Source organism: Chamaea fasciata, unplaced genomic scaffold, assembly GCF_029207755.1.
Source record: "Chamaea fasciata isolate MVZ Bird 193981 ecotype frontalis unplaced genomic scaffold, bChaFas1.0.hap1 SCAF_30, whole genome shotgun sequence".
NCBI lineage: Eukaryota > Metazoa > Chordata > Aves > Passeriformes > Sylviidae > Chamaea > Chamaea fasciata.
In genome coordinates, this window is record NW_027094115.1 from 784987 (window position 1) to 812138 (window position 27152).

The following is a 27152-nucleotide window of genomic DNA, read 5'->3' on the forward strand; positions in this document are numbered from 1 at the left end:
ATTCATGGGATGAGTCACACCTGGAGGCCTGTGACCCTGGCTGAGGAAGGAGCTAGAGAGCAGAGGGAAGCCCAGAGTGCAGGAGGAAACAGCAGGAAAGCAGCCAGGGACTTGGGCCAGGCCACAGAGCTTTCCAGGAGGAGAAGAGAGTGGCAATTCACTAGAAACAAAGGCCACGGCAGACGTTGTGACTTGTGCCACTAGAGAGCCCAGGGCTCTCACAGAAGGGCCCTAAGCACCACCTGCAAATAGTCCAAGAGCAAATGGATCTGCCCAGGCTTGCTGCTGCCCCCTTTGGTTCCAGGTTAGAATGGGCTGCACGGAGAGACTTCTCCTGCCCGCCTTGCAGCCAAGTGCCTCTGAGGGGCGAGGGCAGAGACTGAGCAAAGGCTTTGGGAGGAGCTCCGGCTCCACACAGAGGCCGCATATCTCTTCTCCTCTTCAGCTCTTTCCTTGCACTGCCACTTCCCTCCCTGCATCTTGACTCCCTTCAAAGGAGCTATGCCTTTGCTGCTGCCTTCAAGGCTTGCCACTGGTCCCACAGGCCCCCAGGGGATTAAATAGTGTACCTAAAGGCAGTTTGGGCTCAAACACCCAGCCCCGAGTCATCTTTCCAGAGACAGGGATAAGCCGAAAAGGGAAGCAGCTCCTGACACTGAGCTTGCTGAATGCTGGTTTTTGATGTTTAGAACTTGATTGGTCTTGGAAGGACTACCAAGAAGATCACCTTTGTCACCAGTGGATTGGTCAACAACCTCAACTCCTATGGAATAGACATCACTGCTATGTGCAGCGGACTCACCACCTACATGGCTTACGAAGTTCACAGTGAGTGTAAGCATCGGGAATTCCCAGTGTTACTGACCTGGCCTTTTTGTCTCTTGGGGCATGACTAAGGCACAATTGCTGCCCTTCCCCCTCTAGTCAGAAAGCACCAAGGGCTCCAGAGCAGTTGCACAAAGTGTTCGGCACCTCCAGAGATCAGGACAGGGACAGGGTGGTGTCACGGCCCCCATGAATGACCCCAACAAAACCCTTACAGCTCCCTTCAGGGAAGCTTAATGGGGCTTCAGTTTGGGCACAGACTGTTTCAGCCCACACTGCGCTCCCCTGTAATACCTAGAGTCAGGAAGAAGGCTCGGTACAAGAACCGCTGTCCTACAGGTCAGAGCTTGCTGACGAGTTGAGCCAGGCAGCGAAGAAACTCTTGTGCTTCACAACACTAAGTCAAGCAGCTTTGATCCCTGTAGGTTTTTTCCCAGGGGCAACAATCTCATTCCCCAGGGCTTTAATGACCTACACCTGGTAGGATTCTTTCAGACCCTCACAGCCCATGTGCCTGGGCCCATGGACGGGCAGCAGCCTCACCATGTAATGCCCAGCCATTGGGACTCACACAAGCCAAGTGCAACTGAGCCCCGATTTCTGCACGGGAAATCCCAAACGGTGTTCGAGAGCACGTCTTTGTCAGCATTCCTTGCTATGCCACAGAGCTGCTGCTCTTTGGGGACGCCAAGAGAATCTGTCCCTACACAGCTCAAACATTCCCAGTGCAGCGGCTCTTCAGAACCTGGCTGTCTCTGGGCAACGCCAGCACTCTCCTGTAGAAGGGCAGCCAGCGTCTTAGGCATTAGCTCATCGGGTTTTGTCTCATCTTTCTCAGCATTCCAAGGACCCCAGGTGAATCTGGGATCGTGCATTACCCTCGATGTCCTGAGAGCTGTGGAGCTGGACTATTGCAAGGGCAACGGCAGTATCAATTTCCCGGTGAGTAAACCTTAGCCCTTGCCTTTCTTCAACCAAAAGTGGGGGGCTCCAGAACTGCTGCCCAAAGCCATCCCTGATGAGTTTCTTGCCTGGCATCTCCTCTTTTGCGACGTGCTAGGGTATTTGACCCTGCTTGATGGTGCAGGTGCTGAAACACAGCAATGAATCAGCAGAGGTTTCCATCCCCAACCGTGAGGATGGCTTTCCTATGGTCAGTGCTCTTGCACGCATCTACCTTTAAAGGCACCAGATGACAGCTCTCAGATGCAGCACTGATTCACTGAATCCATGAAAAGAATTGCTACGGCCTTTGCACAAAGGCACCGCCTTGATTCTGGGCCCTTTGGAAAAGACTGAGGGCAGGACTGGGCACTTCCTGGGGGGCAGCATTTCCATTGCAGCAGGGATTTTGGGGAAGATTTGGGGATGTCACTGTCTCCCTTCAAAGGTGAAATGTCTTCATTCCCTTGGTGTTTTAGTCTCAGCAGATTCCAGACATCCTTCTCAACAACACGCAAGTCATCATTGGTGGGCAGTCCCAAATTGTGACCATCAACAGGCAATGGCGCGTGGCAATCATCGAGAAAAAGAGCATCAGCGGGTCCTGGAAAACCATCTGGAACTACAACACGGTGAGTGGCACAGAGGGGGCTCATTCAGAAAGCGTCCAAGGAGACCAGCTCTTTGTGCTCTTGATGCAGGGACAGCAATTGTTTCTTTCTTCTGGATGTCTGCAGCCCAAGATGTGGGCAGAAACTCTCTGCATTTCCTATGGGTTCCATCCCGAGTCTATCCAAATGGTAACAGTTGGAGAAAACAGCATTGTGAGTGCTGAATACTTTTATTTCACAGGGCGTCATTGCAACCAAAGTCAGACAACAGAACACCTGCTACATTTCCATCATGAACAGAAGCGAGATGCCCCGCTTTGATAATCTGGCCCGCCTGGCACAGGAGAGCAGGGTAAGATTGCCAAGGAGTAGCAGTTTTCTCGGCCTGGACTTCATCAGGCTGTTCCGTCGTGCGCTTTATTCTCTGGACAGGATGACCGTGTCACAAGTGGCAGGGTTTCCTCTCTCTCAACAGTAATGCAGATTGGGAATGTGTTGTAGGAATGCTTTGCCAAAAGAAGAAAGGGGCTGCATTATTCCCTCCCCCACTTTCTCTGTGGATGTTGAGCCCTCCAGCCTGCTGGGCAAACCTGTTCTTTGTGGAGCGCTTCCGTGCTTTTCTTCCGTTGCCATTTCCTGTCATGTTCCCCGTGCCTTGACACCCTTCAAAGAAGCTATTCCTTTGCTGCTGCCTTCAAGGCTTGCCACTGGTCCCACAGGCCCCCAGGGGATTAAATAGTGTACCTAAAGGCAGTTTGGGCTCAAACACCCAGCCCCGAGTCATCTTTCCAGAGACAGGGATAAGCCGAAAAGGGAAGCAGCTCCTGACACTGAGCTTGCTGAATGCTGGTTTTTGATGTTTAGAACTTGATTGGTCTTGGAAGGACTACCAAGAAGATCACCTTTGTCACCAGTGGATTGGTCAACAACCTCAACTCCTATGGAATAGACATCACTGCTATGTGCAGCGGACTCACCACCTACATGGCTTACGAAGTTCACAGTGAGTGTAAGCATCGGGAATTCCCAGTGTTACTGACCTGGCCTTTTTGTCTCTTGGGGCATGACTAAGGCACAATTGCTGCCCTTCCCCCTCTAGTCAGACAGACACCAAGGGCTGCAGAGCAGTTGCACAAAGTGTTCGGCACCTCCAGAGATCAGGACAGGGACAGGGTGGTGTCACGGCCCCCATGAATGACCCCAACAAAACCCTTACAGCTCCCTTCAGGGAAGCTTAATGGGGCTTCAGTTTGGGCACAGACTGTTTCAGCCCACACTGCGCTCCCCTGTAATACCTAGAGTCAGGAAGAAGGCTCGGTACAAGAACCGCTGTCCTACAGGTCAGAGCTTGCTGACGAGTTGAGCCTGGCAGCAAAGAAACTCTTGTGCTTCACAACACTAAGTCAAGCGGCTTTGATCCCTGTAGGTTTTTTCCCAGGGGCAACAATCTCATTCCCCAAGGCTTTAATGACCTACACCTGGTAGGATTCTTTCAGACCCTCACAGCCCATGTGCCTGGGCCCATGGACGGGCAGCAGCCTCACCATGTAATGCCCAGCCATTGGGACTCACACAAGCCAAGTGCAACAGAGCCCCGATTTCTGCACGGGAAATCCCTAAGGGTGTTCGAGAGCACGTCTTTGTCAGCATTCCTTGCTGTGCCACAGAGCTGCTGCTCTTTGGGGACGCCAAGAGAATCTGTCCCTCACACAGCTCAAACATTCCCAGTGCAGCGGCTCTTCAGAACCTGGCTGTCTCTGGGCAACGCCAGCACGCTCCTGTAGAAGGGCAGCCAGCGTCTTAGGCATTAGCTCATTGGGTTTTGTCTCTTCTTTCTCAGCATTCCAAGGACCCCAGGTGAATCTGGGATCGTGCATTACCCTCGATGTCCTGAGAGTTGTGGAGCTGGAGTACTGCAATAGCAATGGCAATTGGAATGGCAATTGGAATGGCAACAACGGCAATTGGAATGGCAATTGGAATGGCAATTGGAACGGCAATTGGAATGGCAACAACGGCAATTGGAATGGCATTTGGAATGGCAACAACGGCAATTGGAATGGCATTTGGAATGGCAACAATGGCAATTGGAATGACAATTGGAATGGCAACAATGGCAATTGGAATGGCATTTGGAATGGCAACAATGGTATTTGGAATGGCAACAATGGCCATTGGAATGGCAACAATGGCATTTGGAATGGCAACAATGGCCATTGGAATGGCAACAATGGCCATTGGAATGGCAACAATGGCATTTGGAATGGCAACAATGGCAATTGGAACGGCAATTGGAATGGCAATTGGAACGGCAATTGGAATGGCAATGGCATTTGGAACGGCAATTGGAATGGCAATTGGAACGGCAATTGGAATGGCAATTTTCCGGTGAGTAAACCTCAGCCTTTACCTGTCTTGAACCAAATTTTAGGGAGTCCAGAGTTGCTGCCCATACTAACCCTGATACCCTTCCTGCCTGGTGGCTCCTCTTTTGAGAGCTTCCTGCTTGACGGTGCAGATGCTTTAAAAGGGCACTAGGTGAGCTGAGGTTTCCATCAAGGACCTTGAGCATGGATTTACTCTGGCCAGTGCTCTTGCATGCATCTACCTTTAAAGGCACCAGATGACAGCTCTCAGATGCAGCACTGATTCACTGAATCCATGAAAAGAACTGCTACGGCCTTTGCACAAAGGCACAGCCTTGATTCTGGGCCCTTTGGAAAAGACTGAGGGCAGGGCTGGGCACTTCCTGGGGGGCAGCATTTCCATTGCAGCAGGGATTTTGGGGAAGATTTGGGGATGTCACTGTCTCCCTTCAAAGGTGAAATGTCTTCTTTCCCTTGGCATTTCAGTCTCAGCAGATTCCAGACACCCTTCTCAACAACACGCAAGTCATCATTGGTGGGCAGTCCCAAATTGTGACCATCAACAGGCAATGGCGCGTGGCAATCATCGAGCAAACGAGCATCAGCGGGTCCTGGAAAACCATCTGGAACTACAACACGGTGAGTGGCACAGAGGGGGCTCATTCAGAAAGCATCCAAGGAGACCAGCTCTTTGTACTTTTGATGCAGGGAGAGCAATTGTTTCTTTCTTCCGGATGTCTGCAGCCCAAGATGTGGGGCAGAAACTCTCTGCATTTCCTATGGGTTCCATCCCGAGTCTATCCAAATGGTAACAGTTGGAGAAAACAGCATTGTGAGTGCTGAATACTTTTATTTCACAGGGCGTCATTGCAACCAAAGTCAGACAACAGAACACCTGCTACATTTCCATCATGAACAGAAGCGAGATGCCCCGCTTTGATAATCTGGCCCGCCTGGCACAGGAGAGCAGGGTAAGATTGCCAAGGAGTAGCAGGTTTCTCGGCCTGGACTTCATCAGGCTGTTCCGTCGTGCGCTTTATTCTCTGGACAGGATGACCGTGTCACAAGTGGCAGGGTTTCCTCTCTCTCAACAGTAATGCAGATTGGGAATCTGCTGTAGGAATGCTTTGTCAAAAGTAGAAAGGGGCTGCAGCATTCCCTCTCCAGCTCTGCTTTCTCTGTGGATGCTGAGCTCTGCAGCTTGCTGGGCAAAGCCTTGCTCTGAGGAGCCCTTCAAGGGCCTTCCTTAATCCTACTGGCATGCCAAGATCTCAGAGTCCTCCACAGACTTTTCAATACCAAACTGCATTGGTCAGCTCACAACACGGCGTTGCGGCTGCTCTTGGCCAGACTGCCTTTTCCTTTGGGCCCTGAGAGAGTGTCTCCCTTTTCCACAGCCTTTCCCCCACATTCATGGGTGAGTCACACCTGGAGGCCTGTGACCCTGGCTGAGGAAGGAGCTAGAGAGCAGAGGGAAGCCCAGAGTGCAGGAGGAAACAGCAGGAAAGCAGCCAGGGACTTGGGCCAGGCCACAGAGCTTTCCAGGAGGAGAAGAGAGTGGCAATTCACTAGAAACAAAGGCCACGGCAGACGTTGTGACTTGTGCCACTAGAGAGCCCAGGGCTCTCACAGAAGGGCCCTAAGCACCACCTGCAAATAGTCCAAGAGCAAATGGATCTGCCCAGGCTTGCTGCTGTCCCCTTTGGTTCCAGGTTAGAATGGGCTGCACGGAGAGACTTCTCCTGCCCGCCTTGCAGCCAAGTGCCTCTGAGGGGTGAGGGCAGAGACTGAGCAAAGGCTTTGGGAGGAGCTCCGGCTCCACACAGAGGCCGCACATCTCTTCTCCTCTTCAGCTCTTTCCTTGCACTGCCACTTCCCTCCCTGCACCTTGACTCCCTTCAAAGGAGCTATGCCTTTGCTGCTGCCTTCAAGGCTTGCCACTGGTCCCACAGGCCCCCAGGGGATTAAATAGTGTACCTAAAGGCAGTTTGGGCTCAAACACCCAGCCCCGAGTCATCTTTCCAGAGACAGGGATAAGCCGAAAAGGGAAGCAGCTCCTGACGCTGAGCTTGCTGAATGCTGGTTTTTGATGTTTAGAACCTGATTGGTCTTGGAAGGACTACCAAGAAGATCACCTTTGTCACCAGTGGATTGGTCAACAACCTCAACTCCTATGGAATAGACATCACTGCTATGTGCAGCGGACTCACCACCTACATGGCTTACGAAGTTCACAGTGAGTGTAAGCATCGGGAATTCCCAGTGTTACTGACCTGGCCTTTTTGTCTCTTGGGGCATGACTAAGGCACAATTGCTGCCCTTCCCCCTCTAGTCAGAAAGCACCAAGGGCTCCAGAGCAGTTGCACAAAGTGTTCGGCACCTCCAGAGATCAGGACAGGGACAGGGTGGTGTCACGGCCCCCATGAATGACCCCAACAAAACCCTTACAGCTCCCTTCAGGGAAGCTTAATGGGGCTTCAGTTTGGGCACAGACTGTTTCAGCCCACACTGCGCTCCCCTGTAATACCTAGAGTCAGGAAGAAGGCTCGGTACAAGAACCGCTGTCCTACAGGTCAGAGCTTGCTGACGAGTTGAGCCTGGCAGCGAAGAAACTCTTGTGCTTCACAACACTAAGTCAAGCAGCTTTGATCCCTGTAGGTTTTTTCCCAGGGGCAACAATCTCATTCCCCAGGGCTTTAATGACCTACACCTGGTAGGATTCTTTCAGACCCTCACAGCCCATGTGCCTGGGCCCATGGACGGGCAGCAGCCTCACCATGTAATGCCCAGCCATTGGGACTCACACAAGCCAAGTGCAACAGATCCCCGATTTCTGCACGGGAAATCCCTAAGGGTGTTCGAGAGCATGTCTTTGTCAGCATTCCTTGCTGTGCCACAGAGCTGCTGCTCTTTGGGGACGCCAAGAGAATCTGTCCCTCACACAGCTCAAACATTCCCAGTGCAGCGGCTCTTCAGAACCTGGCTGTCTCTGGGCAACGCCAGCACGCTCCTGTAGAAGGGCAGCCAGCGTCTTAGGCATTAGCTCATCGGGTTTTGTCTCTTCTTTCTCAGCATTCCAAGGACCCCAGGTGAATCTGGGATCGTGCATTACCCTCGATGTCCTGAGAGTTGTGGAGCTGGACTATTGCAAGGGCAATGGCAGTATCAATTTCCCGGTGAGTAAACCTTAGCCCTTGCCTTTCTTCAACCAAAAGTGGGGGGCTCCAGAACTGCTGCCCAAAGCCATCCCTGATGAGTTTCTTGCCTGGCATCTCCTCTTTTGCGACGTGCTAGGGTATTTGACCCTGCTTGATGGTGCAGGTGCTGAAACACAGCAATGAATCAGCAGAGGTTTCCATCCCCAACCGTGAGGATGGCTTTCCTATGGTCAGTGCTCTTGCACGCATCTACCTTTAAAGGCACCAGATGACAGCTCTCAGATGCAGCACTGATTCACTGAATCCATGAAAAGAATTGCTACGGCCTCTGCACAAAGGCACAGCCTTGATTCTGGGCCCTTTGGAAAAGACTGAGGGCAGGACTGGGCACTTCCTGGGGGGCAGCATTCCCATTGCAGCAGGGATTTTTGGGAAGATTTGGGGATGTCACTGTCTCCCTTCAAAGGTGAAATGTCTTCTTTTCCTTGGCATTTCAGTCTCAGCAGATTCCAGACATCCTTCTCAACAACACGCAAGTCATCATTGGTGGGCAGTCCCAAATTGTGACCATCAACAGGCAATGGCGTGTGGCAATCATCGAGAAAAAGAGCATCAGCGGGTCCTGGAAAACCATCTGGAACTACAACACGGTGAGTGGCACAGAGGGGGCTCATTCAGAAAGCATCCAAGGAGACCAGCTCTTTGTACTTTTGATGCAAGGACAGCAATTGTTTCTTTCTTCTGGATGTCTGCAGCCCAAGATGTGGGGCAGAAACTCTCTGCATTTCCTATGGGTTCCATCCCGAGTCTATCCAAATGGTAACAGTTGGAAAAAACAGCATTGTGAGTGCTGAATACTTTTATTTCACAGGGCGTCATTGCAACCAAAGTCAGACAACAGAACACCTGCTACATTTCCATCATGAACAGAAGCGAGATGCCCCGCTTTGATAATCTGGCCCGCCTGGCACAGGAGAGCAGGGTAAGATTCCCAAGGAGTAGCAGGTTTCTCGGCCTGGACTTCATCAGGCTGTTCCGTCGTGCGCTTTATTCTCTGGACAGGATGACCGTGTCACAAGTGGCAGGGTTTCCTCTCTCTCAACAGTAATGCAGATTGGGAATGTGTTGTAGGAATGCTTTGGCAAAAGAAGAAAGGGGCTGCATTATTCCCTCCCCCACTTTCTCTGTGGATGTTGAGCCCTCCAGCCTGCTGGGCAAACCTGTTCTTTGTGGAGCGTTTCCGTGCTTTTCTTCCGTTGCCATTTCCTGTCATGTTCCCCGTGCCTTGACACCCTTCAAAGAAGCTATTCCTTTGCTGCTGCCTTCAAGGCTTGCCACTGGTCCCACAGGCCCCCAGGGGATTAAATAGTGTACCTAAAGGCAGTTTGGGCTCAAACACCCAGCCCCGAGTCATCTTTCCAGAGACAGGGATAAGCCGAAAAGGGAAGCAGCTCCTGACACTGAGCTTGCTGAATGCTGGTTTTTGATGTTTAGAACCTGCTTGGTCTTGGAAGGACTACCAAGAAGATCACCTTTGTCACCAGTGGATTGGTCAACAACCTCAACTCCTATGGAATAGACATCACTGCTATGTGCAGCGGACTCACCACCTACATGGCTTACGAAGTTCACAGTGAGTGTAAGCATCGGGAATTCCCAGTGTTACTGACCTGGCCTTTTTGTCTCTTGGGGCATGACTAAGGCACAATTGCTGCCCTTCCCCCTCTATTCAGACAGACACCAAGGGCTGCAGAGCAGTTGCACAAAGTGTTCGGCACCTCCAGAGATCAGGACAGGGACAGGGTGGTGTCACGGCCCCCATGAATGACCCCAACAAAACCCTTACAGCTCCCTTCAGGGAAGCTTAATGGGGCTTCAGTTTGGGCACAGACTGTTTCAGCCCACACTGCGCTCCCCTGTAATACCTAGAGTCAGGAAGAAGGCTCAGTACAAGAACCGCTGTCCTACAGGTCAGAGCTTGCTGACGAGTTGAGCCTGGCAGCGAAGAAACTCTTGTGCTTCACAACACTAAGTCAAGCGGCTTTGATCCCTGTAGGTTTTTTCCCAGGGGCAACAATCTCATTCCCCAAGGCTTTAATGACCTACACCTGGTAGGATTCTTTCAGACCCTCACAGCCCATGTGCCTGGGCCCATGGACGGGCAGCAGCCTCACCATGTAATGCCCAGCCATTGGGACTCACACAAGCCAAGTGCAACAGAGCCCCGATTTCTGCACGGGAAATCCCAAAGGGTGTTCGAGAGCACGTCTTTGTCAGCATTCCTTGCTGTGCCACAGAGCTGCTGCTCTTTGGGGACGCCAAGAGAATCTGTCCCTCACACAGCTCAAACATTCCCAGTGCAGCGGCTCTTCAGAACCTGGCTGTCTCTGGGCAACGCCAGCACGCTCCTGTAGAAGGGCAGCCAGCGTCTTAGGCATTAGCTCATCGGGTTTTGTCTCTTCTTTCTCAGCATTCCAAGGACCCCAGGTGAATCTGGGATCGTGCATTACCCTCGATGTCCTGAGAGTTGTGGAGCTGGAGTACTGCAATAGCAATGGCAATTGGAATGGCAATTGGAATGGCAACAACGGCAATTGGAATGGCAATTGGAATGGCAATTGGAACGGCAATTGGAATGGCCACAACGGCAATTGGAATGGCATTTGGAATGGCAATTGGAATGGCAACAACGGCAATTGGAATGGAATTTGGAATGGCCACAACGGCAATTGGAATGGCAACAATGGCAATTGGAATGGCATTTGGAATGGCAACAACGGCAATTGGAATGGCATTTGGAATGGCAACAATGGCAATTGGAATGACAATTGGAATGGCAACAATGGCATTTGGAATGGCAACAATGGCCATTGGAATGGCAACAATGGCCATTGGAATGGCAACAATGGCATTTGGAATGGCAACAATGGCAATTGGAACGGCAATTGGAATGGCAATTGGAACGGCAATTGGAATGGCAATGGCAATTGGAACGGCAATTGGAATGGCAATTTTCCGGTGAGTAAACCTCAGCCTTTACCTGTCTTGAACCAAATTTTAGGGACTCCAGAGTTGCTGCCCATACTAACCCTGATACCCTTCCTGACTGGCGGCTCCTTTTTTGAGAGCTTCCTGCTTGACGGTGCAGATGCTTTAAAAGGGCACTAGGTGAGCTGAGGTTTCCATCAAGGACCTTGAGCATGGATTTACTCTGGCCAGTGCTCTTGCATGCATCTACCTTTAAAGGCACCAGATGACAGCTCTCAGATGCAGCACTGATTCACTGAATCCATGAAAAGAACTGCTACGGCCTTTGCACAAAGGCACCGCCTTGATTCTGGGCCCTTTGGAAAAGACTGAGGGCAGGGCTGGGCACTTCCTGGGGGGCAGCATTTCCATTGCAGCAGGGATTTTGGGGAAGGTTTGGGGATGTCACTGTCTCCCTTCAAAGGTGAAATGTCTTCTTTCCCTTGGCATTTCAGTCTCAGCAGATTCCAGACACCCTTCTCAACAACACGCAAGTCATCATTGGTGGGCAGTCCCAAATTGTGACCATCAACAGGCAATGGCGTGTGGCAATCATCGAGAAAAAGAGCATCAGCGGGTCCTGGAAAACCATCTGGAACTACAACACGGTGAGTGGCACAGAGGGGGCTCATTCAGAAAGCGTCCAAGGAGACCAGCTCTTTGTGCTTTTGATGCAGGGACAGCAATTGTTTCTTTCTTCTGGATGTCTGCAGCCCAAGATGTGGGGCAGAAACTCTCTGCATTTCCTATGGGTTCCATCCCGAGTCTATCCAAATGGTAACAGTTGGAGAAAACAGCATTGTGAGTGCTGAATACTTTTATTTCACAGGGCGTCATTGCAACCAAAGTCAGACAACAGAACACCTGCTACATTTCCATCATGAACAGAAGCGAGATGCCCCGCTTTGATAATCTGGCCCGCCTGGCACAGGAGAGCAGGGTAAGATTCCCAAGGAGTAGCAGGTTTCTCGGCCTGGACTTCATCAGGCTGTTCCGTCGTGCGCTTTATTCTCTGGACAGGATGACCGTGTCACAAGTGGCAGGGTTTCCTCTCTCTCAACAGTAATGCAGATTGGGAATGTGTTGTAGGAATGCTTTGTCAAAAGTAGAAAGGGGCTGCAGCATTCCCTCTCCAGCTCTGCTTTCTCTGTGGATGCTGAGCTCTGCAGCTTGCTGGGCAAAGCCTTGCTCTGAGGAGCCCTTCAAGGGCCTTCCTTAATCCTACTGGCATGCCAAGATCTCAGAGTCCTCCACAGTCTTTTCAATACCAAACTGCATTGGTCAGCTCACAACACGGCGTTGCGGCTGCTCTTGGCCAGACTGCCTTTTCCTTTGGGCCCTGAGAGAGTGTCTCCCTTTTCCACAGCCTTTCCCCCACATTCATGGGTGAGTCACACCTGGAGGCCTGTGACCCTGGCTGAGGAAGGAGCTAGAGAGCAGAGGGAAGCCCAGAGTGCAGGAGGAAACAGCAGGAAAGCAGCCAGGGACTTGGGCCAGGCCACAGAGCTTTCCAGGAGGAGAAGAGAGTGGCAATTCACTAGAAACAAAGGCCACGGCAGACGTTGTGACTTGTGCCACTAGAGAGCCCAGGGCTCTCACAGAAGGGCCCTAAGCACCACCTGCAAATAGTCCAAGAGCAAATGGATCTGCCCAGGCTTGCTGCTGCCCCCTTTGGTTCCAGGTTAGAATGGGCTGCACGGAGAGACTTCTCCTGCCCGCCTTGCAGCCAAGTGCCTCTGAGGGGCGAGGGCAGAGACTGAGCAAAGGCTTTGGGAGGAGCTCCGGCTCCACACAGAGGCCGCACATCTCTTCTCCTCTTCAGCTCTTTCCTTGCACTGCCACTTCCCTCCCTGCACCTTGACTCCCTTCCAAGGAGCTATGCCTTTGCTGCTGCCTTCAAGGCTTGCCACTGGTCCCACAGGCCCCCAGGGGATTAAATAGTGTACCTAAAGGCAGTTTGGGCTCAAACACCCAGCCCCGAGTCATCTTTCCAGAGACAGGGATAAGCCGAAAAGGGAAGCAGCTCCTGACGCTGAGCTTGCTGAATGCTGGTTTTTGATGTTTAGAACCTGATTGGTCTTGGAAGGACTACCAAGAAGATCACCTTTGTCACCAGTGGATTGGTCAACAACCTCAACTCCTATGGAATAGACATCACTGCTATGTGCAGCGGACTCACCACCTACATGGCTTACGAAGTTCACAGTGAGTATAAGCATCGGGAATTCCCAGTGTTACTGACCTGGCCTTTTTGTCTCTTGGGGCATGACTAAGGCACAATTGCTGCCCTTCCCCCTCTATTCAGACAGACACCAAGGGCTGCAGAGCAGTTGCACAAAGTGTTCGGCACCTCCAAAGATCAGGACCGGAGCAGGGTGGTGTCACGGCCCCCATGAATGACCCCAACAAAACCCTTACAGCTCCCTTCAGGGAAGCTTAATGGGGCTTCAGTTTGGGCACAGACTGTTTCAGCCCACACTGCGCTCCCCTGTAATACCTAGAGTCAGGAAGAAGGCTCGGTACAAGAACCGCTGTCCTACAGGTCAGAGCTTGCTGACGAGTTGAGCCTGGCAGCGAAGAAACTCTTGTGCTTCACAACACTAAGTCAAGCAGCTTTGATCCCTGTAGGTTTTTTCCCAGGGGCAACAATCTCATTCCCCAGGGCTTTAATGACCTACACCTGGTAGGATTCTTTCAGACCCTCACAGCCCATGTGCCTGGGCCCATGGACGGGCAGCAGCCTCACCATGTAATGCCCAGCCATTGGGACTCACACAAGCCAAGTGCAACAGAGCCCCGATTTCTGCACGGGAAATCCCTAAGGGTGTTCGAGAGCATGTCTTTGTCAGCATTCCTTGCTGTGCCACAGAGCTGCTGCTCTTTGGGGACGCCAAGAGAATCTGTCCCTCACACAGCTCAAACATTCCCAGTGCAGCGGCTCTTCAGAACCTGGCTGTCTCTGGGCAACGCCAGCACTCTCCTGTAGAAGGGCAGCCAGCGTCTTAGGCATTAGCTCATCGGGTTTTGTCTCTTCTTTCTCAGCATTCCAAGGACCCCAGGTGAATCTGGGATCGTGCATTACCCTTGATGTCCTGAGAGCTGTGGAGCTGGACTATTGCAAGGGCAATGGCAGTATCAATTTCCCGGTGAGTAAACCTTAGCCCTTGCCTTTCTTCAACCAAAAGTGGGGGGCTCCAGAACTGCTGCCCAAAGCCATCCCTGATGAGTTTCTTGCCTGGCATCTCCTCTTTTGCGACGTGCTAGGGTATTTGACCCTGCTTGATGGTGCAGGTGCTGAAACACAGCAATGAATCAGCAGAGGTTTCCATCCCCAACCGTGAGGATGGCTTTCCTATGGTCAGTGCTCTTGCACGCATCTACCTTTAAAGGCACCAGATGACAGCTCTCAGATGCAGCACTGATTCACTGAATCCATGAAAAGAATTGCTACGGCCTCTGCACAAAGGCCACTGCCTTGATTCTGGGCCCTTTGGAAAAGACTGAGGGCAGGGCTGGGCACTTCCTGGGGGGCAGCATTTCCATTGCAGCAGGGATTTTGGGGAAGATTTGGGGATGTCACTGTCTCCCTTCAAAGGTGAAATGTCTTCTTTCCCTTGGCGTTTTAGTCTCAGCAGATTCCAGACATCCTTCTCAACAACACGCAAGTCATCATTGGTGGGCAGTCCCAAATTGTGACCATCAACAGGCAATGGCGCGTGGCAATCATCGAGAAAAAGAGCATCAGCGGGTCCTGGAAAACCATCTGGAACTACAACACGGTGAGTGGCACAGAGGGGGCTCATTCAGAAAGCGTCCAAGGAGACCAGCTCTTTGTGCTTTTGATGCAGGGACAGCAATTGTTTCTTTCTTCTGAATGTCTGCAGCCCAAGATGTGGGGCAGAAACTCTCTGCATTTCCTATGGGTTCCATCCCGAGTCTATCCAAATGGTAACAGTTGGAGAAAACAGCATTGTGAGTGCTGAATACTTTTATTTCACAGGGCGTCATTGCAACCAAAGTCAGACAACAGAACACCTGCTACATTTCCATCATGAACAGAAGCGAGATGCCCCGCTTTGATAATCTGGCCCGCCTGGCACAGGAGAGCAGGGTAAGATTCCCAAGGAGTAGCAGGTTTCTCGGCCTGGACTTCATCAGGCTGTTCCGTCGTGCGCTTTATTCTCTGGACAGGATGACCGTGTCACAAGTGGCAGGGTTTCCTCTCTCTCAACAGTAATGCAGATTGGGAATGTGTTGTAGGAATGCTTTGGCAAAAGAAGAAAGGGGCTGCATTATTCCCTCCCCCACTTTCTCTGTGGATGTTGAGCCCTCCAGCCTGCTGGGCAAACCTGTTCTTTGTGGAGCGCTTCCGTGCTTTTCTTCCGTTGCCATTTCCTGTCATGTTCCCCGTGCCTTGACACCCTTCAAAGAAGCTATTCCTTTGCTGCTGCCTTCAAGGCTTGCCACTGGTCCCACAGGCCCCCAGGGGATTAAATAGTGTACCTAAAGGCAGTTTGGGCTCAAACACCCAGCCCCGAGTCATCTTTCCAGAGACAGGGATAAGCCGAAAAGGGAAGCAGCTCCTGACGCTGAGCTTGCTGAATGCTGGTTTTTGATGTTTAGAACCTGATTGGTCTTGGAAGGACTACCAAGAAGATCACCTTTGTCACCAGTGGATTGGTCAACAACCTCAACTCCTATGGAATAGACATCACTGCTATGTGCAGCGGACTCACCACCTACATGGCTTACGAAGTTCACAGTGAGTATAAGCATCGGGAATTCCCAGTGTTACTGACCTGGCCTTTTTGTCTCTTGGGGCATGACTAAGGCACAATTGCTGCCCTTCCCCCTCTATTCAGACAGACACCAAGGGCTGCAGAGCAGTTGCACAAAGTGTTCGGCACCTCCAGAGATCAGGACAGGGACAGGGTGGTGTCACGGCCCCCATGAATGACCCCAACAAAACCCTTACAGCTCCCTTCAGGGAAGCTTAATGGGGCTTCAGTTTGGGCACAGACTGTTTCAGCCCACACTGCGCTCCCCTGTAATACCTAGAATCAGGAAGAAGGCTCGGTACAAGAACCGCTGTCCTACAGGTCAGAGCTTGCTGACGAGTTGAGCCTGGAAGCGAAGAAACTCTTGTGCTTCACAACACTAAGTCAAGCGGCTTTGATCCCTGTAGGTTTTTTCCCAGGGGCAACAATCTCATTCCCCAGGGCTTTAATGACCTACACCTGGTAGGATTCTTTCAGACCCTCACAGCCCATGTGCCTGGGCCCATGGACGGGCAGCAGCCTCACCATGTAATGCCCAGCCATTGGGACTCACACAAGCCAAGTGCAACAGAGCCCCGATTTCTGCACGGGAAATCCCTAAGGGTGTTCGAGAGCACGTCTTTGTCAGCATTCCTTGCTGTGCCACAGAGCTGCTGCTCTTTGGGGACGCCAAGAGAATCTGTCCCTCACACAGCTCAAACATTCCCAGTGCAGCGGCTCTTCAGAACCTGGCTGTCTCTGGGCAACGCCAGCACTCTCCTGTAGAAGGGCAGCCAGCGTCTTAGGCATTAGCTCATCGGGTTTTGTCTCTTCTTTCTCAGCATTCCAAGGACCCCAGGTGAATCTGGGATCGTGCATTACCCTCGATGTCCTGAGAGTTGTGGAGCTGGAGTACTGCAATAGCAATGGCAATTGGAATGGCAATTGGAATGGCAATTGGAATGGCAATTGGAACGGCAATTGGAATGGCAACAACGGCAATTGGAATGGCATTTGGAATGGCAACAACGGCAATTGGAATGGCATTTGGAATGGCAACAATGGCAATTGGAATGACAATTGGAATGGCAACAATGGCAATTGGAATGGCATTTGGAATGGCAACAATGGTATTTGGAATGGCAACAATGGCCATTGGAATGGCAACAATGGCATTTGGAATGGCAACAATGGCCATTGGAATGGCAACAATGGCCATTGGAGTGGCAATAATGGCCATTGGAATGGCAACAATGGCATTTGGAATGGCAACAATGGCAATTGGAACGGCAATTGGAATGGCAATTGGAACGGCAATTGGAATGGCAATGGCATTTGGAACGGCAATTGGAATGGCAATTGGAACGGCAATTGGAATGGCAATTTTCCGGTGAGTAAACCTCAGCCTTTACCTTTCTTGAACTAAATTTTAGGGACTCCAGAGTTGCTGCCCATACTAACCCTGATACCCTTCCTGCCTGGTGGCTCCTCTTTTGAGAGCTTCCTGCTTGACGGTGCAGATGCTTTAAAAGGGCACTAGGTGAGCTGAGGTTTCCATCAAGGACCTTGAGCATGGATTTACTCTGGCCAGTGCTCTTGCATGCATCTACCTTTAAAGGCACCAGATGACAGCTCTCAGATGCAGCACTGATTCACTGAATCCATGAAAAGAACTGCTACGGCCTTTGCACAAAGGCACAGCCTTGATTCTGGGCCCTTTGGAAAAGACTGAGGGCAGGGCTGGGCACTTCCTGGGGGGCAGCATTTCCATTGCAGCAGGGATTTTGGGGAAGATTTGGGGATGTCACTGTCTCCCTTCAAAGGTGAAATGTCTTCTTTCCCTTGGCATTTCAGTCTCAGCAGATTCCAGACACCCTTCTCAACAACACGCAAGTCATCATTGGTGGGCAGTCCCAAATTGTGACCATCAACAGGCAATGGCGGGTGGCAATCATCGAGCAAACGAGCATCAGCGGGTCCTGGAAAACCATCTGGAACTACAACACGGTGAGTGGCACAGAGGGGGCTCATTCAGAAAGCGTCCAAGGAGACCAGCTCTTTGTACTTTTGATGCAGGGAGAGCAATTGTTTCTTTCTTCCGGATGTCTGCAGCCCAAGATGTGGGGCAGAAACTCTCTGCATTTCCTATGGGTTCCATCCCGAGTCTATCCAAATGGTAACAGTTGGAGAAAACAGCATTGTGAGTGCTGAATACTTTTATTTCACAGGGCGTCATTGCAACCAAAGTCAGACAACAGAACACCTGCTACATTTCCATCATGAACAGAAGCGAGATGCCCCGCTTTGATAATCTGGCCCGCCTGGCACAGGAGAGCAGGGTAAGATTGCCAAGGAGTAGCAGGTTTCTCGGCCTGGACTTCATCAGGCTGTTCCGTCGTGCGCTTTATTCTCTGGACAGGATGACCGTGTCACAAGTGGCAGGGTTTCCTCTCTCTCAACAGTAATGCAGATTGGGAATGTGTTGTAGGAATGCTTTGTCAAAAGTAGAAAGGGGCTGCAGCATTCCCTCTCCAGCTCTGCTTTCTCTGTGGATGCTGAGCTCTGCAGCTTGCTGGGCAAAGCCTTGCTCTGAGGAGCCCTTCAAGGGCCTTCCTTAATCCTACTGGCATGCCAAGATCTCAGAGTCCTCCACAGTCTTTTCAATACCAAACTGCATTGGTCAGCTCACAACACGGCGTTGCGGCTGCTCTTGGCCAGACTGCCTTTTCCTTTGGGCCCTGAGAGAGTGTCTCCCTTTTCCACAGCCTTTCCCCCACATTCATGGGTGAGTCACACCTGGAGGCCTGTGACCCTGGCTGAGGAAGGAGCTAGAGAGCAGAGGGAAGCCCAGAGTGCAGGAGGAAACAGCAGGAAAGCAGCCAGGGACTTGGGCCAGGCCACAGAGCATTCCAGGAGGAGAAGAGAGTGGCAATTCACTAGAAACAAAGGCCACGGCAGACGTTGTGACTTGTGCCACTAGAGAGCCCAGGGCTCTCACAGAAGGGCCCTAAGCACCACCTGCAAATAGTCCAAGAGCAAATGGATCTGCCCAGGCTTGCTGCTGCCCCCTTTGGTTCCAGGTTAGAATGGGCTGCACGGAGAGACTTCTCCTGCCGGCCTTGCAGCCAAGTGCCTCTGAGGGGCGAGGGCAGAGACTGAGCAAAGGCTTTGGGAGGAGCTCCGGCTCCACACAGAGGCCGCACATCTCTTCTCCTCTTCAGCTCTTTCCTTGCACTGCCACTTCCCTCCCTGCACCTTGACTCCCTTCAAAGGAGCTATGCCTTTGCTGCTGCCTTCAAGGCTTGCCACTGGTCCCACAGGCCCCCAGGGGATTAAATAGTGTACCTAAAGGCAGTTTGGGCTCAAACACCCAGCCCCGAGTCATCTTTCCAGAGACAGGGATAAGCCGAAAAGGGAAGCAGCTCCTGACGCTGAGCTTGCTGAATGCTGGTTTTTGATGTTTAGAACCTGATTGGTCTTGGAAGGACTACCAAGAAGATCACCTTTGTCACCAGTGGATTGGTCAACAACCTCAACTCCTATGGAATAGACATCACTGCTATGTGCAGCGGACTCACCACCTACATGGCTTACGAAGTTCACAGTGAGTGTAAGCATCGGGAATTCCCAGTGTTACTGACCTGGCCTTTTTGTCTCTTGGGGCATGACTAAGGCACAATTGCTGCTCTTCCCCCTCTATTCAGACAGACACCAAGGGCTCCAGAGCAGTTGCACAAAGTGTTCGGCACCTCCAGAGATCAGGACCGGAGCAGGGTGGTGTCACGGCCCCCATGAATGACCCCAACAAAACCCTTACAGCTCCCTTCAGGGAAGCTTAATGGGGCTTCAGTTTGGGCACAGACTGTTTCAGCCCACACTGCGCTCCCCTGTAATACCTAGAGTCAGGAAGAAGGCTCGGTACAAGAACCGCTGTCCTACAGGTCAGAGCTTGCTGACGAGTTGAGCCAGGCAGCGAAGAAACTCTTGTGCTTCACAACACTAAGTCAAGCGGCTTTGATCCCTGTAGGTTTTTTCCCAGGGGCAACAATCTCATTCCCCAGGGCTTTAATGACCTACACCTGGTAGGATTCTTTCAGACCCTCACAGCCCATGTGCCTGGGCCCATGGACGGGCAGCAGCCTCACCATGTAATGCCCAGCCATTGGGACTCACACAAGCCAAGTGCAACAGAGCCCCGATTTCTGCACGGGAAATCCCAAACGGTGTTCAAGAGCACGTCTTTGTCAGCATTCCTTGCTGTGCCACAGAGCTGCTGCTCTTTGGGGACGCCAAGAGAATCTGTCCCTACACAGCTCAAACATTCCCAGTGCAGCGGCTCTTCAGAACCTGGCTGTCTCTGGGCAACGCCAGCACTCTCCCGTAGAAGGGCAGCCAGCGTCTTAGGCATTAGCTCATCGGGTTTTGTCTCATCTTTCTCAGCATTCCAAGGACCCCAGGTGAATCTGGGATCGTGCATTACCCTCGATGTCCTGAGAGTTGTGGAGCTGGACTATTGCAAGGGCAATGGCAGTATCAATTTCCCGGTGAGTAAACCTTAGCCCTTGCCTTTCTTCAACCAAAAGTGGGGGGCTCCAGAACTGCTGCCCAAAGCCATCCCTGATGAGTTTCTTGCCTGGCATCTCCTCTTTTGCGACGTGCTAGGGTATTTGACCCTGCTTGATGGTGCAGGTGCTGAAACACAGCAATGAATCAGCAGAGGTTTCCATCCCCAACCGTGAGGATGGCTTTCCTATGGTCAGTGCTCTTGCACACATCTACCTTTAAAGGCACCAGATGACAGCTCTCAGATGCAGCACTGATTCACTGAATCCATGAAAAGAATTGCTACGGCCTCTGCACAAAGGCACAGCCTTGATTCTGGGCCCTTTGGAAAAGACTGAGGGCAGGGCTGGGCACTTCCTGGGGGGCAGCATTTCCATCGCAGCAGGGATTTTTGGGAAGATTTGGGGATGTCACTGTCTCCCTTCAAAGGTGAAATGTCTTCTTTCCCTTGGCGTTTTAGTCTCAGCAGATTCCAGACATCCTTCTCAACAACACGCAAGTCATCATTGGTGGGCAGTCCCAAATTGTGACCATCAACAGGCAATGGCGTGTGGCAATCATCGAGAAAAAGAGCATCAGCGGGTCCTGGAAAACCATCTGGAACTACAACACGGTGAGTGGCACAGAGGGGGCTCATTCAGAAAGCATCCAAGGAGACCAGCTCTTTGTACTTTTGATGCAGGGAGAGCAATTGTTTCTTTCTTCCGGATGTCTGCAGCCCAAGATGTGGGGCAGAAACTCTCTGCATTTCCTATGGGTTCCATCCCGAGTCTATCCAAATGGTAACAGTTGGAGAAAACAGCATTGTGAGTGCTGAATACTTTTATTTCACAGGGCGTCATTGCAACCAAAGTCAGACAACAGAACACCTGCTACATTTCCATCATGAACAGAAGCGAGATGCCCCGCTTTGATAATCTGGCCCGCCTGGCACAGGAGAGCAGGGTAAGATTCCCAAGGAGTAGCAGGTTTCTCGGCCTGGACTTCATCAGGCTGTTCCGTCGTGCGCTTTATTCTCTGGACAGGATGACCGTGTCACAAGTGGCAGGGTTTCCTCTCTCTCAACAGTAATGCAGATTGGGAATGTGTTGTAGGAATGCTTTGCCAAAAGAAGAAAGGGGCTGCATTATTCCCTCCCCCACTTTCTCTGTGGATGTTGAGCCCTCCAGCCTGCTGGGCAAACCTGTTCTTTGTGGAGCGCTTCCGTGCTTTTCTTCCGCTGCCATTTCCTGTCATGTTCCCCGTGCCTTGACACCCTTCAAAGAAGCTATTCCTTTGCTGCTGCCTTCAAGGCTTGCCACTGGTCCCACAGGCCCCCAGGGGATTAAATAGTGTACCTAAAGGCAGTTTGGGCTCAAACACCCAGCCCCGAGTCATCTTTCCAGAGACAGGGATAAGCCGAAAAGGGAAGCAGCTCCTGACACTGAGCTTGCTGAATGCTGGTTTTTGATGTTTAGAACTTGATTGGTCTTGGAAGGACTACCAAGAAGATCACCTTTGTCACCAGTGGATTGGTCAACAACCTCAACTCCTATGGAATAGACATCACTGCTATGTGCAGCGGACTCACCACCTACATGGCTTACGAAGTTCACAGTGAGTGTAAGCATCGGGAATTGCCAGTGTTACTGACCTGGCCTTTTTGTCTCTTGGGGCATGACTAAGGCACAATTGCTGCCCTTCCCCCTCTAGTCAGACAGACACCAAGGGCTGCAGAGCAGTTGCACAAAGTGTTCGGCACCTCCAGAGATCAGGACTGGAACAGAGTGGTGTCACGGCCCCCATGAATGACCCCAACAAAACCCTTACAGCTCCCTTCAGGGAAGCTTAATGGGGCTTCAGTTTGGGCACAGACTGTTTCAGCCCACACTGCGCTCCCCTGTAATACCTAGAGTCAGGAAGAAGGCTCGGTACAAGAACCGCTGTCCTACAGGTCAGAGCTTGCTGACGAGTTGAGCCTGGCAGCGAAGAAACTCTTGTGCTTCACAACACTAAGTCAAGCGGCTTTGATCCCTGTAGGTTTTTTCCCAGGGGCAACAATCTCATTCCCCAGGGCTTTAATGACCTACACCTGGTAGGATTCTTTCAGACCCTCACAGCCCATGTGCCTGGGCCCATGGACGGGCAGCAGCCTCACCATGTAATGCCCAGCCATTGGGACTCACACAAGCCAAGTGCAACAGAGCCCCGATTTCTGCACGGGAAATCCCTAAGGGTGTTCGAGAGCACGTCTTTGTCAGCATTCCTTGCTGTGCCACAGAGCTGCTGCTCTTTGGGGACGCCAAGAGAATCTGTCCCTCACACAGCTCAAACATTCCCAGTGCAGCGGCTCTTCAGAACCTGGCTGTCTCTGGGCAACGCCAGCACGCTCCTGTAGAAGGGCAGCCAGCATCTTAGGCATTAGCTCATTGGGTTTTGTCTCTTCTTTCTCAGCATTCCAAGGACCGCAGGTGAATCTGGGATCGTGCATTACCCTCAATGTCCTGAGAGTTGTGGAGCTGGAGTACTGCAATAGCAATGGCAATTGGAATGGCAATTGGAATGGCAACAACGGCAATTGGAATGGCAATTGGAATGGCAATTGGAATGGCAATTGGAATGGCAATTGGAATGGCAACAACGGCAATTGGAATGGAATTTGGAATGGCAACAATGGCATTTGGAATGGCAACAATGGCAATTGGAATGGCATTTGGAATGGCAACAATGGCAATTGGAACGGCAATTGGAATGGCAATTGGAACGGGAATTGGAACGGCAATTGGAACGGTAATTGGAATGGCAATGGCAATTGGAATGGCAGCTGGGCTGGCAACAATGGCAATTGGAATGGCATTTGGAATGGCAGCAACCACAACTGGAATGGCAACAATGGCAATTGGAATGGCAACTGGAATGGCAACAATGGCAATTGGAATGGCAACAATGGCATTTGGAATGGCCACATTGGCAATTGGAACGGCAGCTGGAATGGCCAGTGGAATGGCAATTGGAACGGCAATGGACAGGTGAGAAAACATTACCCCCTACCTTCCTTCAGCCAAATGAGAGGGTTCCGGAGCTGCTGCCTAAAGCCAACTTGAATGGCCTTCTTGCCTGGCACCTCCTCTTTTGAGCGGTTCCTGCTTGATGGTACAGATGCTTTAAAAGAGCATAGGGTGATCAGAGGTTTCTGTCTGGGACTTTGCACTGGGATTTAGTGTTTTCAGGTCTCTTGCATGCATCAACCTCTAAAGGCACCAGATGACAGCTGTCAGATGTAGCAATGATTTAGTGAATCCCTGAAAAATTTTCTTACAGCTTCTGCCCACTGCCACGCCTTTTTTTTATTTTTTTATTTTAAATATCTGTTCCTCATTTTAAAATACATGTGTACCGCCACCTCTTCCTGGATCAGAGTACTTATTATTTTCTTGCAGGTATTTTTTGTACATTTGTGACGTGAGACTTAGGTACTTGCACAGTCTTAAAATATTTACTGTGGTTTTCTTATCTCAGCAGACAGATAACAACCAACAAATCATCACTGGTGGAGATTCCCAGATCTCCATCTCTGGTGGGGACTCTCAAATCTCCATCTCTGGTGTCTCACAAAGCATAAGCATCAATAGTCAGACACAAAAGGCAATTATTGAACAAAAGAGCAACCGTTTGTCCTGGAAAACCATCTGGAGCTACAATACGGTGAGTGGCAGGAAGGGGGCTTGTTCAAAAAGTATATGAGGAGACTGGCTCCTCATACAGGTGGCCCAGGGACAGCAAGTGTTTTCTTTATCCTAAATTTTTGGAGTCCATGATATGGGGTCGAAACTCTCGGCATTTGTTATTGTTTCAATCCAAACTTCAGTCCAATGTTAACAGTTGGAAAAAAATGGAATTGTGGGTGCTCATTAATTTTATTTCACAGGGTGTCATTGCAACAAAAGTGATGCAAGAGAGAACGTGCTACATTTCCACCATGAACAGGAGTGAGATGCCCACCTTTGCTGCACTTGTCAAAGTGGCTGCAGAGAGGAGGGTAAGAATTTAATGGCGGAATCATTTGCAATGTTCCTCAGTATCTGAAAGTAAACAGATGTGGAAGACTGCTATTTTCAAAGCCTTTTAAACCATTAAGTGTTTAGAAGTGATTTATATCACATTCTTAATTATGTAGATCAATTTATTATGAATTATATTTTATTTTAAAAGATTCATAAAGAGGAAAAAGCCATTTAGGGTAAAGGTTTCTCATTTTTCATTAATGTTGTAGATATCCTGGGCAATTTTTACATAGCTTGCAATGAGCTTTTATAGTGACCTCTTTTTAATACTCTGTTATGACCCAAGAGTGTACATGTGTGGTAAGGTACCCTTTATAATCTTCCATACCTTGCATGGTAAAGAAATGAATTTCTTTGGATGAGGTGTATTTGATTAAAAACAAATATCCCAATAAGCTGGAAAATTTTAAATCATCTCTCAAAATGTTTGCAAATAACGACCATGTTAGCATGAGCTCCACCAACTAAATTAACACAGTTAAATTAACACATGTTAAAAATGGTATCAGCATTTAGGATATTCACCTTTGGTAGTCACCGGCTTCCCCTGAACACTCAGAACTGAGTCCTTAAAAACATCAAGGTTTTAAAGAGCAAGAAAACCTACGGGGCAGAAGAAAACCAGCAATAAAGCCATAAGCAGAAAGATTCAGCTTTAGCTATAGATCGTGGCTGGCTAGTAGTAAGGGGCATTCTCCTGAAGCAAATCTCAACAACTTGCACCACAGTGAGAGGGAAGCATTGTGCAGTCAGCTTTCAGAAACCCTTTCATTGAAGTCCATTATTTTGAAAGCCTATATATGTAACAATCAGACCCATTGCTGCCAACCCTGCCTATACACTGGAGATCATTGAGCCATTCTACATTATGTATTTTCTTTCTGGGGAGGATCAGGCTGTCTCTAGTGGAAGGCTTTCAGGCCTCTCAACAGTAATGCAGATTGGGAATGTGTTGTAGGAATGCTTTGCCAAAAGAAGAAAGGGGCTGCAGCATTCCCTCTCCAGCTCTGCTTTCTCTGTGGATGCTGAGCTCTGCAGCTTGCTGGGCAAAGCCTTGCTCTGAGGAGCCCTTCAAGGGCCTTCCTTAATCCTACTGGCATGCCAAGATCTCAGAGTCCTCCACAGACTTTTCAATACCAAACTGCATTGGTCAGCTCACAACACGGCGTTGCGGCTGCTCTTGGCCAGACTGCCTTTTCCTTTGGGCCCTGAGAGAGTGTCTCCCTTTTCCACAGCCTTTCCCCCACATTCATGGGATGAGTCACACCTGGAGGCCTGTGACCCTGGCTGAGGAAGGAGCTAGAGAGCAGAGGGAAGCCCAGAGTGCAGGAGGAAACAGCAGGAAAGCAGCCAGGGACTTGGGCCAGGCCACAGAGCTTTCCAGGAGGAGAAGAGAGTGGCAATTCACTAGAAACAAAGGCCACGGCAGACGTTGTGACTTGTGCCACTAGAGAGCCCAGGGCTCTCACAGAAGGGCCCTAAGCACCACCTGCAAATAGTCCAAGAGCAAATGGATCTGCCCAGGCTTGCTGCTGCCCCCTTTGGTTCCAGGTTAGAATGGGCTGCACGGAGAGACTTCTCCTGCCCGCCTTGCAGCCAAGTGCCTCTGAGGGGCGAGGGCAGAGACTGAGCAAAGGCTTTGGGAGGAGCTCCGGCTCCACACAGAGGCCGCACATCTCTTCTCCTCTTCAGCTCTTTCCTTGCACTGCCACTTCCCTCCCTGCACCTTGACTCCCTTCAAAGGAGCTATGCCTTTGCTGCTGCCTTCAAGGCTTGCCACTGGTCCCACAGGCCCCCAGGGGATTAAATAGTGTACCTAAAGGCAGTTTGGGCTCAAACACCCAGCCCCGAGTCATCTTTCCAGAGACAGGGATAAGCCGAAAAGGGAAGCAGCTCCTGACACTGAGCTTGCTGAATGCTGGTTTTTGATGTTTAGAACCTGATTGGTCTTGGAAGGCCTACAAGGAAGATCACCTTTGTCACCAGTGGATTGGTCAACAACCTCAGTTCTTACGGAGCAGACGTCTTCTCTATGTGCAGTGGACTCACCACCTACATGGCTTATGAAGTTCATGGTGAGTGCAAGCGAAGGAATTCTGTCTCTAAGTTACCAGGTATTTGTTTCCCTTGGGGAATGAACCATGCAGAATTACTGCTCTTCCACTTTGAGATGCACAGATACCAAGGGCTTCAGCAGCTGCACAAATGGTTTGACAACTCCACATTTCAGGATTGAAACAAGGTTGAGGCACAGCCTCCATAAATGACCTGATCTATAACTGTATTACCCCTTTCTGTGAAGTTTAGGATGGCTTAAGTTTTTGCATAGGATTTTCCATGTTGATATCCTCTGCAATGCCTACACTAAGAGAAAGAGTAGCTCTAAGCACCACTGTTCCCTCATTTCTGTATTAGAGACTGACTGTTGTTTCATGACTTCAACGTGATTCTTTGTCTATGAAATGATTTCTTATACAGCAATTATGGACAACCTAGTTCACTTCAAGAAACAAAAATGTACTCTCATCGATTACCCAAAGAATATCTTCCCTATGAACTAATTGTAATTTTTGTTTGTTTGTTTGTTTTTTAAAGGCCTCCAGTACAATCAACAATCATGCATTGCACTTAACGTCTTGAGACTTGTGGAGCTGAAGTACTGCAGGGGCAATGGACAGGTCTGAAAACCTTACCTTTCTTCAATCGAGATCCAGCCTTCAGAGATGCTGCCCAAAGCCAACCCTGATGCTGTTCTTCCCTGACATGTCTTCTTTCAAGAGTTTTGTTCTTGACCGTTCAGATGCTGAAACAGATAATTTGTTGACTAGAGCTTTCAATTAAAAACCCTTTGCATAGATGA

The 27152-nt window shown here is 50.5% G+C and overlaps 1 protein-coding gene across 9 annotated transcripts; it reads left to right on the top strand.

Moving 5' to 3' along the window:
* Nucleotides 1-673: 673 nt before the first annotated feature.
* LOC136302777 (probable cyclin-dependent serine/threonine-protein kinase DDB_G0292550) lies at nt 674-27152 on the top strand. Of its 9 annotated transcripts, none has more exons than XM_066206313.1 (34): nt 675-834; nt 1664-1767; nt 2247-2399; nt 2620-2730; nt 3243-3387; nt 4219-4766; nt 5231-5383; nt 5605-5715; nt 6842-6986; nt 7817-7920; nt 8400-8552; nt 8774-8884; nt 9397-9541; nt 10373-10920; nt 11385-11537; nt 11759-11869; nt 12996-13134; nt 13972-14075; nt 14556-14708; nt 14930-15040; nt 15553-15691; nt 16529-17076; nt 17541-17693; nt 17915-18025; nt 19152-19296; nt 20127-20230; nt 20710-20862; nt 21084-21194; nt 21707-21851; nt 22683-23257; nt 23748-23933; nt 24157-24267; nt 26229-26367; nt 26888-27152. In XM_066206313.1, exons 1-34 carry the CDS (start codon nt 786-788, stop codon nt 26974-26976), a joined length of 6060 nt encoding a protein of 2019 aa, XP_066062410.1. In that variant the 5' UTR covers nt 675-785; the 3' UTR covers nt 26977-27152. The 9 variants fall into 9 exon arrangements, with proteins under 9 accessions (XP_066062418.1, XP_066062410.1, XP_066062411.1 ...); XM_066206314.1 differs by having other exon boundaries at nt 23751-23933; XM_066206318.1 differs by having other exon boundaries at nt 21707-21845.

Bases quoted from the DNA above. Each gene is read 5' to 3' on its own strand.
- LOC136302777 (XM_066206313.1), top strand. From the start codon at position 786: ATGTGCAGCGGACTCACCACCTACATGGCTTACGAAGTTCACAGTGAG. The intron at 17,694-17,914 runs GTGAGTGGCACA...TTTATTTCACAG, and splicing joins CCATCTGGAACTACAACACG to GGCGTCATTGCAACCAAAGT. The intron at 18,026-19,151 runs GTAAGATTGCCA...TTTGATGTTTAG, and splicing joins GCCTGGCACAGGAGAGCAGG to AACCTGATTGGTCTTGGAAG.